The 10,877-nt window shown below is 41.1% G+C and overlaps 1 protein-coding gene across 2 annotated transcripts; it reads left to right on the top strand.

The window, feature by feature from the left end:
* Positions 1 to 601: 601 nt before the first annotated feature.
* SPRY3 (sprouty RTK signaling antagonist 3) lies at positions 602 to 10,597 on the top strand. 2 transcript variants are annotated; one of them, XM_045817384.1, is made up of 3 exons: positions 602 to 692; positions 1,044 to 1,216; positions 6,729 to 10,597. In XM_045817384.1, the coding sequence occupies exon 3, from the start codon at positions 6,832 to 6,834 to the stop codon at positions 7,696 to 7,698; it is 867 nt and encodes a 288-aa protein (XP_045673340.1). In that variant the 5' UTR covers positions 602 to 692; positions 1,044 to 1,216; positions 6,729 to 6,831; the 3' UTR covers positions 7,699 to 10,597. The 2 variants fall into 2 exon arrangements, with proteins under 2 accessions (XP_045673340.1, XP_045673339.1); XM_045817383.1 differs by lacking the exon at positions 602 to 692 and having other exon boundaries at positions 895 to 1,216.
* The last annotated feature ends 280 nt before the right edge of the window (positions 10,598 to 10,877 follow it).

Here is a 10,877-nt window from a genome sequence, read left to right as displayed (position 1 = left end):
GATGGATGGATAATCATTATTAATGCTTAAAAAGTGGGAATGAATGTAGAAAAGAGGTGGGAGAAACCCTTAAACAAAGGAGAAATTCTGTCCCCATCTGATTGACGCTGCAATCACTCAGCAAGGGCTGAGTGGCTTGGTAGGACTGTGGTTGGCAGAGATATTTAAATAAGGCCTCCTTAAAATGTTACTCCCCACCCCCATTCCCCTTTAAATTCTGTTTCAGTCATTACCCAGGGACCGGATACAGAGATTCCTATGGGGAGTTCTAATGGGTCGATTCAATTTCAACTGGATGACGCCACTTAGCCAAGCATTAAGAGCTACAGCTCCGGGAAAACAAACGACACAGAGAGAGGGAGAGAAAGAAATTATAACAAGGAGCAATAAATCCCTTCTCTCCCATCCTCCCCTATAACCCATTCACAAGACCTCCAGAAATCATCTACATTCACAAAACAGCCAGCTAGCTGAGCTGAACACACTGCAATCTCACCCCTCTCCCCCCTCTCTCTGCAGATTATATACCAACACACCCTGAGCTATATAAATAATCACATACTATCGGTATCTATTGCTCTGTTGAGATACCCTGTGTCTACAACTGCAGTTTCTGCTGCTTCGGTTCATCTGTCAGATTGGAGGAGACAGAGGCGGAGGTGGAGGCGGAGGCAAAAAAGGAGGGGGAGGAGGTAAAGGAGGAGGAAGGGGAGGAGGGAAGGGGGAGGGGAGAGGAGGGGAAGGAAAACGCGAGGAGGAGGGGGAAAAGAAAGAGGAGGAGGGGAAAAAGAAAGAGGAGGAGGGGGAGAAGGGGGAGGAGTAAGAGGCGGAGGAGGAGGGGGAGGAGAAATAGGAGAAGGAGGAGGAGAAAGAAGAGGAGGAGGAGGTGAACAACTTACCCTGCTGAGCTTTCTTTGGGAATACGTGCATGAAGATTTAGATCTGCAAGGAAACCTATACAAAGTATCTGCCACTACAGGTCTTTCTCTCCTCCCCCCACCACCGTTTTTTTTCCTTTCCGTTTTCTCTGCTGTGTCAGAAAGACCGAGACAGAACTATCTCTGTTTCTGGCTCCACTGACGGTGAAGGAGTTTTCATTCAAGACTTTCTGAAAAGAGGTGGAGAAACCTAAAGACTCAGGAGAAGAGGTTTTTTTGAGCCAGATGGGACATTAATTCTTCTGCTTTTCTCAGAATGGATAGATCCTTTCCTCAAGGTAAGCCATATAGATTAGCTCTTAAGGACCCCAGAATTCTTTCTATGCACAGATTGCCATTCATTCCAGCCATCGTCTGTGTGTGTGTGTTCGTGTTTATGTGTGTGTGTGCGCGCGCGTGTGTGCACGCGCACAAACGCAAGCGCGTGGGTAAAATGAAATGAAAACCATTTAAATGAGATTTAAATGAATCAGCTCTTGCAGAATACTATTCTTATTGGATATTTATAAATCAAAATGAAATTTTAAAATAACCATTTTTTAGCCAAATGTCAATTTCATTTCTAGCCTGTTGACCTTTCCATGCATTTTGGTGCTTGCCTAAGACCCTTCTAGCGCAGCCTAACCATACAAACTGAGGATGTAGCGAGAGCCCATGCTGAGGCCAGTCTGGCTGCCCAGCGGGTATCCTGTCAGCGTGGGGCTAGTCAGCTATTGGCTCACAAGTCTGGGCTGTGCATCGTTCAGATTTCATCACATCACCTTGCCCTGGGTAGAAATGGCGCAAGCTGACACGGCATAACCCCCTACTTACATTGAGTCAGAGCAGTGATTTAGAAATCTCTGGATCCATGCCTGGGTGTATGTGCACATGTCTATCTATGTGGCATATGGAAATTTTGTCAAAAGTGAGAACCTGTGAACACGTCTAGTTAGCCAGTGGGCATTTGATAGAACCTAAGGCAGTGATTTACACTCCTTTCCATTCTTCTAATTATAATTAGCACTCACCTTTGTATGCTGCAAACCAAGTTTGATGAACAGAAAACAGACCTTGAACTCTTAAACAGAAAATCTATTTTGAAATGCAAACTACTGTTGCTTTTCTGAGTACATTAAAACTTCACTGAAACATAATGGGCTATCACATGAATTTAGATATACCAGGTGTTAAATCATGTTTTTTCAATAAGCTAGCAGCATACATATGTGCAAATAAGGTACAGGCTGGCAGTTTATCCATCGCAAAGTATTATTCTTTTGTTCTGTGCCTCTAAATAAACATTTACTAAGACTTTATTGTAATATTCTACACATTTTGTTTTTGTGTGTTCTATTTTTTGGTCTCTAGCTGTGATACAATCTATATAGTGATCTCAATGACTTGGATTTAGAGGTATTTTATTCAGGGTTGAGAAGTTGAGTAATGAGAAAGTAAAGAATTTTTTTAAAAGGCAACTATTTCTTCATGAAAGAACTTTGAGACAGAAATGCAACCTAAAAACCCAGCATAAAATATTTAGAGCATCAGGACAAGAAGGAGCTTTTAAAACCTTTCTTTCATATCTCTTCGTTTTGTAGATGAAGAAACTGAGGCCTGGAACAAAAGTCACTTGCCCATAGTCACAGAGCAAAGTAGAGCTAAAAACAGGACTAGAACTTGTTTCTTATCCCCTATAAAATGATTTGGGATTCAAATAAAGATTTCTACCTCCTAAATGAACAACTATCACTTTCTCCAGGATTTGAAGTGTGTGAATTCATTTGATATTACCATTTTTTCCTGTATTTTTCGTCACTAAAACACCTCAATCTTTAAAAACACAAGGTCTTCAAACTGCAAGACTCCCTGGGTTGAAATAAATTGCTATGATTCTTAATGAAACTATTAAAGTAATGAATAGGACTAGGGTAGCAAAGTGACAAGTTAAGAGTTAAATGTGGTGAGAACCTGGCAGCTCCAGCAAGATGTATGTGGTAGGAGGGAGGCCCAGTCAGTGGCTGAGAGGTTAGTAATGTAAACTATATACAACTTGGTATTTGTAAGGGGGGGAGTGCTGTGATAGAGATGCAAATGCTTTTGCACAGAGAGGGATTTTTAGAGAGCAGACTTTGGAACAGTAGAACTAAGAAAACATATAAAGCCAAAGTAGAATCCCCCTATGTTTGCTTTCAGTTATTCTGAGAAGGAGTGTATATAACAGCAGAGCACAGAAAAAAGCAACACACCCCAGAGCCATTACACAGTAAGGTACAAAACAGCATTGAACCCATGGGAGTGGGAGAAAACAGGAGCCAGGCTCTCCTTCTCTTTCCCCCTCTTCTTTGAAATCGAGATTGAGTCATATTGTATCAGAAAGGGTTTATCATAGAAATCAGAACTGTCTTAAAGGTGTTAGCATAGAAGGCTTTAGATAGGAAAGTTGAAAACTTTCCTATCTGCCATTTCTCAACATGGCAGATTTTAGGTTGCAGGGAGAAAATACATTTTTTCCCATTAACAGTGTTCTTGAATGGATTTAGCTTTCTAGTCCCTAAATTGACATAAGAAAAGAAATTTCTGTTTAGGTTGAACATAGGAAATTTCAGGGCTATAGAAAAACTGTTGAGAAAGCTATGAGCACCTGGCCAGAGAGACTGAGATGGGAGTGGGTTTACAATGCATCATTCATTACTGCAGAAGTACTACGTGACAGAAATCACTAGATCCCATCAATGTGCAGCCAAGACTTTTAATCACCTTGGCTCCTATTTACTAATATGTGATATGTATATTCTGTCCCTTATTTAGTAGAATGTAGAATTGACCAAGAGCAGAGTCAATTTCTTAACTGTTGCTGCTCACAATGAATGGCCCTTTAATGGGTGGATTTCTAAATCATAAACATGCATGTAGTAACAGTTTTTCATCTAATCTATGTACTGCAACAGTCTCTTGCCTATTCATTTCCCAACCTTTTTCCCTCTCTTACCTTCCCCTACAGTATCTATTTCAATTCATCCTCTTAGCCAGATTGGATTCAGCATGTCCAGAATAGCAAATAATTTATTGTCATACAATCTGGTTTTATCCTACTCATTACCCTGATTTTACCCAGGTCCTACTTGCCCACTGTATTGTGGATCTTCCACAGTCCATTCTAATAAAAGGTTTTACAGGGCAGGTAGAAACCTTCTGAGTTCATCCTATAAGTCCCCTTACCTATAATCAAGACGGTAGTACCCCAACATCCCAGACCAATGCCCAAAGCTTCTTTTAATCATTCAACCAAGTGTCTCAACTCCTAGTCTTTCAATAATCTAATCAATATCCAAATTCACCTTCTTAACCTAAACACCATATGCCCTTCCCCTGCCAAGACAGGATATCTTTTTAACATGGTTCTGAGTCATTTCTATTATGACCTATATTCTTCCAAACTCAGCTTTCAACCTTCTCAGCATGTCCCTGAGATACGCAGTGACATCCTGGGAATCTTATATTATTATTTCCTGTAGCTTTGAGAACTAATGTGCCTTCCTTTGAGCTATTGATTCTTCAAATTTACAATATGTTTTGAATCTAGTTTCCTTTGGGAAACTGAATGAGACTAATGTAACCAGCACTTATGTTGTTCTTGCAATGTAAAAGACCTGAAGAGCCCCATATTTTTATCTGATCAATGGAGAATAAATCCATTGCTTACAAATTTGTCAAAAGACTCTTCCCATTCCAAAGCTCCTACATCCATATACCCTGCAGGTCAGCTGAACAATGTGTCCTTGTTTATTTGGGTGCTCAAATGAGAACTACCTGTTATTTTCTAATTCTGAGATTATGAATCTTAATAAAGATACAGCAAAGACGTAGGAGGCTTCAGGGTGCTGTAAGTCCAAGTAAATATAAAGAGACACTGCTTTTGAATGCCCAAATAAATAAACAAGGGCATGCTTCTCAGTTTACCCTCAAGGACTGAAGATGTAAAAGGTTTAGATGAAGAGATTCTTTTGTCAAATTATGTAGCTATAGAGTCATAAAAAATAATGGGGCACAGTTTTTCAAAATCACTTAGTCCACCCCTATAATTATATATATAGTGAAACTATGGCCCAAACAAAGCAAGTGAGTTGACAAAAGTTATGTAGATATTCAAGTCTTAGACTCTCCATAGTGTTTATCTGCATTCTCTGTACTGTGTTAAGACAACTAGCTAAAAAGTGAAATTATGATCAGACTGGTTCTTTGATGTGATATGCCAGAACAGTTATTTTTAACCAGTTAAATCCTCTTTTCACAAAATGAACAGATGTAAATTCAGTTAAACAGGTTTGCATGGAATATAGCCTTGAAAGGCAATGAATCTGATCATATTATTGACCATTGAGTCCTTTGTGAACTGCATTCTCATTTTTCTTGTTAAACTTTGAGCACATTTTAGTGTCGTGTTTGCTTGCTTATGGAAACTTAATCAAGCACTCTTCTCTCTCACTTGTTCATTTCTATTACTCATTCAAGCTTTCCATCTCATACAGTAGTGTGAGTAATCAATCTATTTTGAGACTGCCTGAAAATCTGATGGATTTCAAATATGTACTTTATTCATGCTGTTGTTTCCTGGGTACAAACACCTCCAGGATAACTCTTGGATTTGTGTTTAGGTTTCCTTGTGTACACCTCTTTGGCTGTTCGATTTTCCAGGTGGTGTAATATGCTAATCTACTATGTGTACAATATTTTCCTTATGATCACCATTATTAATACTAGGCTCAATCACATCCTTCAGGAAATAACTACCAATTCTTGATTGTGGCACAGTGGAGACACAAGCACATGCTTTCTTAGTTTAAGTCTGGTATGAGAACATTTTTTCTCTTTAAGAAAGCCATTTTATTGTATTGTGTAAGGTAAAGATAGAGAAAAGTATTCCAAGCAGATTCTACCAAGTAAATCCCATCAATGAAAACTTGACTGAGGGTGGTAATAGGTACAATTATGGGTGATATTTAAAATAATTCAGGGCTCATCTTGTATGGTTCTTTCAGCTGAAAGTGTTACTTTCCACGTATAAAAATGTTTGATTCTGGAGGCACAATGCCATTTAGAAAGAATTACCTCTCCTCAATAAGGTAAATCAGCTTATAAGATGAGAAGAACTGCTAGTCTTGGCATCCTTGCACTCTTCCGAAGCCCTTTTTCTTATCATTCTACAGATAGCCTAATATCTGCCCTTTGTGACTCTGCCAGATCTCTGCCATTATTGTATCTTACTTGCTTGCCTTTATACATTGAAGGAAGCAATATCCTTTCTTACCTGTTTATTAATGCTTACCACAAATTTCAATGAAAGGGGAATATATATACACACACACACACACACAAAAGCAAATTCTCGTGGAAGACATCTGAGGCTTTCTGTTGTACATTAGCACATCAGCAATGCTTTGGGAAGTGACCTTTACATTTGAAGTTAAGATCCATTTTTATTAGAAATTTGATGCTCAAGGCCTAGATTTCTCTGTTAGCAAACTTCTGAATGAGCTAGCTGCTCCTGTGACTCTAGTCATATGATGGAATACAAAAGAAATCAGCAATCTGATATTTGCCCCCAAAATGCCTGACAGTCTGGATGGGAAGACCAGACTTGCCTGTAAAGAGGTAGGTGAGGTCAATTACACAATAAATGTGTAACATGAAATCTACTATAAGGTGATTGAATGTAGTGGTGGTGATAGGGCTAGAGCTTTGCAGGTTCCCTGCAAAGTACTCATGCCTGTGTGTTGTCATTAATTGTTTCTATTCCTTCTCTCCTAGGATTTTCTGATGTTCCCTAACGTCCATGTAACTACAAGGGCTCTTTATCACCATAAGTGCCACTCTCACCCAAAACCACTCAGAACTCAAGAATCAAGGCGAAATGGATGCTGCAGTGACAGATGATTTCCAACAAATTCTGCCTATTGAACAGCTGCGCTCTACTCATGCTAGCAATGATTATGTGGAAAGGCCTCCTGCCCCCTGTAAACAGGCCCTCTCAAGCCCTTCCCTTATTGTTCAAACCCACAAATCTGATTGGTCCTTGGCTACCATGCCTACTGCTCTCCCCCGCAGTCTCAGCCAGTGCCATCAATTGCAGCCCTTGCCTCAGCATCTGAGCCAATCTAGCATTGCCAGCTCAATGTCTCATAGCACCACTGCCTCTGATCAAAGGCTCTTGGCCAGCATTACGCCCTCACCTTCAGGCCAGTCCATCATCCGAACCCAGCCTGGAACAGGAGCCCACCCGAAGGCTGATGGTGCTCTGAAGGGAGAAGCTGAGCAATCTGCAGGGCACCCCAGTGAGCACCTCTTCATCTGTGAGGAGTGTGGGCGCTGCAAATGTGTCCTCTGCACAGCATCTCGTTCTCTCCCCTCCTGCTGGCTGTGCAACCAGCGTTGCCTTTGCTCTGCTGAGAGCCTCCTCGATTATGGCACTTGTCTCTGCTGTGTTAAGGGCCTCTTCTACCACTGCTCTACTGATGATGAAGACAACTGTGCTGATGAGCCCTGCTCCTGTGGGCCTAGCTCTTGCTTTGTCCGCTGGGCAGCCATGAGCCTCATCTCCCTCTTCTTACCCTGCCTGTGCTGCTACTTGCCTACCCGTGGATGCCTCCATCTGTGCCAGCAGGGCTACGATAGCCTCAGGCGACCAGGCTGCCGCTGTAAGAGGCACACCAACACTGTGTGCAGAAAAATCTCTTCTGGTAGTGCGCCCTTCCCCAAGGCCCAGGAGAAGTCTGTATGACCTTCCCACAAAATGGATCTAGAGCTTTCTCCTTCTATCCTGCATCAGCAAAGCATCGGCCTCATCTTTGAAGACGTGAAGGAGGAGTAAAGTAGCCAAAGTTAGGGCCTCACCAATCTTGTTCCTGCAGTGTCAGGGGAATGGCCAAGTACATCCTGGTGCAGGATGCCTTGTTCTTTCTCACAGTATCTATCCCACTCCTCTTCAACCTTTTTGCACGCTGCCGTCTCAGCCCTTGTGCTGTCATGGCAAATTCAGGTGATATATAGGCATGAGATTTGAACACTGAGGACTGACAGAGCCAGCAACGTGGAGGTTTAGGGGCTCCCCAGTGTAATGCCTCTCGATGCAGGCTCTGAGCATCCCTCTGCTTTCCACAGTGCCTTGGAAGCTTTCTTCTCAGATGGTTTTCACAGGCCCATGTGGAACAACATTCAATTTTCCAGGGAATCTGACCCCTTCTCCCTGTTGAGTGCCCTTCTCTTCTTAGTCCTCTCTTTCTCCTCTCTTCTTTCATTACTTTGTTCTGTATCCTTTCCTCTTCATTCTCACTCACTCTACTTTTACTTTTCCTCTTTTCTTTCTCTATCCCTTCCTTTCTACCCCTTCTGTCCCTCTCTCTCAGGCTAATCCTTTCTCTGTCTGTATTTCTCTTGTTTGATCTCTTTGTCTCTCTCTACTCTTCCCTTTTTCTCTAACACGTCCAAAAGTGCTGTATTTTCTGTAGGTGTTTCCTTTAATGCCAAACTTTGCTATGCTATACTAGTTACTCATTTTTATTAGGGGAAATGGATTACTGTAATAAAGTGATCACTAGCAATAGTCTATATCCTGATGTGTGTGTGCACTCATAACCACACTTACCTGTTCGTGAGCATATGAAGCAAAATTATCTTACATTTCCAGGTTTAATTAGTTGGAGTTTTACTCCCTTTTCCAATAACGAAGTTATAGTACTGACAGATTCCACTAGCATGCTGAGTAGGATAGTAAATCAGGATGCTCACAACTTTGTATGTCTGACCCAAGTGCCAAAGGCAGACGTGCTTTATAGCTAAATGAACAAAGCAAAGGATATTACAGAAGTCTGTTCTCTCTTAGAAGCTAACTGCCCTGAGACTGCATGGCTCAGGCCTTAATAATGGACATAAAAAGTCATAAAACTCTAGAGCTGGAAGGGACTGTAACTATTAGTCTAGTTTAATGCCCTTATCTTACAGATGGGAAAACTGAGACCTGGAGATAGGAAGGGATTTGCTCAAGGCCACACACAGTTAAGAGCAGAGTTGGGACTGGAATACAGGCCATCTGACTCCTAGTTCAATATTCTCTACACTGTACCACATTAAATCATGGGACTTTTCTCCTAGGATTCTATTAGAAATGACAGAAAGCCATTCCCATTCAATTTTCAGGAACCATGCCCAACTAAAGTGGTAGTCCTTATGCAGTGCATGGTGGGTAGTGAATTGACTGTCAGGTGTCAAGGCTGCCCCCAGTGGACATCACCTTTGGCTCTCTCATCTTGTAGAAGCTCATGTGGAAAAGAAAAGACAGTTTAAGGAAGCCCTAACCAAGCTGTATCTCCGCCATTGAACCTACCTTTTGCTGCACACACTGTGCACACTCCTGGCTTTGCAATGGCAGTTACCCGAGAACCTAAATATCAGCAATAGTGGAAAACTGAGATGAAAGATGTATAATGCAGAGACCTGACTTCTCTTGAAAAACATCGAGAGCCTGTGCTGTGAATACCTTTCAATGGGAAAAGGCCACAGTGGTTATGTCAGGCTCCTACAGACTGCTGCTAAAAGACAAAAGAATTAAATACAGTTTCCCTCTGTAAGTGAATCCAAAATTCACTACAGAATTCAGAGATTGAGGGCACTTGCTTGAAATGAAGGTGCTCCAACTCAGTTTAAGACTTCCAGACTCTGACTTTACATTATCATCTATTTTAAAGTGTGCATGGATGTGTATTGCAGGGTGAAGAGGTGGGAGAAATGTATAGTCATACACAGGGGAAGAAAAAAAGGAACATCCATGTCCCTTTGTTGGATGTATACTATAGACAATGTGTGCCACTCGGTCTTTGTTGGTTCTGAATCTCCCTGAAGTGTACTGACATTTGGGCTGTGCACAGCCCCACACCTTCACTTTCACCTCCTCTTTTAGAATTGCTTTGCTCTATTTTTGTATATATAAATATGTTATGATGATTATTAATAATGTTAATGATATTGCTGCAGATGGTGCCATATGTAAGGTTTGGCTTCTTGGAACATTTGTAAACCCAAACCAATACCTGTAACCTCTTATGTTGCTTTCAGATCCTTTAATTTTAAGTAATTTTTAAAATCTTATAAATCTGCCTGATTGAACTTTGAACTTATATACCCCTTAAAGCTGTGCCCAGTTCTCTGGGTCAAGCTGGATGGTGATGAGTAGCAACACACTTCTCTCTGCTTTTGCCTGAAATTTGCTTAGAGCCGAGATATATAAAGATTTTATGACACTAGTGCATTGTTCCTGGAGCTAAAGTTATTCTATGGATGTTTGCTTATTAGTTTCAGGGCCCAAAATAACACAAGTCCCTCCTCCTTGACAGCTCCTTGATAACCCAATCCTGCAGTCCTTACTCAGGCAAACTCTGCACTGCCAGAGGGGCCCTGGGCTCTGCCATACACCCAGATGAGCTCTTCTCAGTGTATTTCTAAATGGCCTTACACTTAGAAGAAACTGAAGGGTTACTCAAATGTAGTTGCAATCTGCAATCTGCTGCTGAGTCAGGGCTTTCACTTGTGTCCAAGTTGGCCTGATATGGACTGCATCTGGTTTACGTATAGATGGGTCCTGTTGGGGTATGCGCACGGATGTGTGAGTGAGTGCATATGTATCCATCCATCCATACATATATATATATATATATATATATATATATATATATATATGTGTGTGTGTGTGTGTGTGTGTGTGTGTGTGTGTGTAAATATATATATTCACACAACTCTATATATTTTAATGTATTGCACATGTATATTTAAAATATATACAAAAGAACTTTAAATCCTGCAGACAGGCTCTGTTTTCATTATTTTTCTACTTTGTGTCATGTACTGTATAAACAAGAATATTTAGAGGGTGTTTCCTGCTTAGCATTTTTTTGCAGTTAAGTCATC

The sequence above is a fragment of the Phyllostomus hastatus genome, unplaced genomic scaffold, assembly GCF_019186645.2.
Source record: "Phyllostomus hastatus isolate PE091 unplaced genomic scaffold, TTU_PhHast_1.1 phas_scaffold_255, whole genome shotgun sequence".
NCBI classification, from domain to species: domain Eukaryota; kingdom Metazoa; phylum Chordata; class Mammalia; order Chiroptera; family Phyllostomidae; genus Phyllostomus; species Phyllostomus hastatus.
The sequence above is the reverse complement of the archived record's forward strand: the minus strand, read 5'-3'. Positions and strand labels throughout refer to the sequence as shown.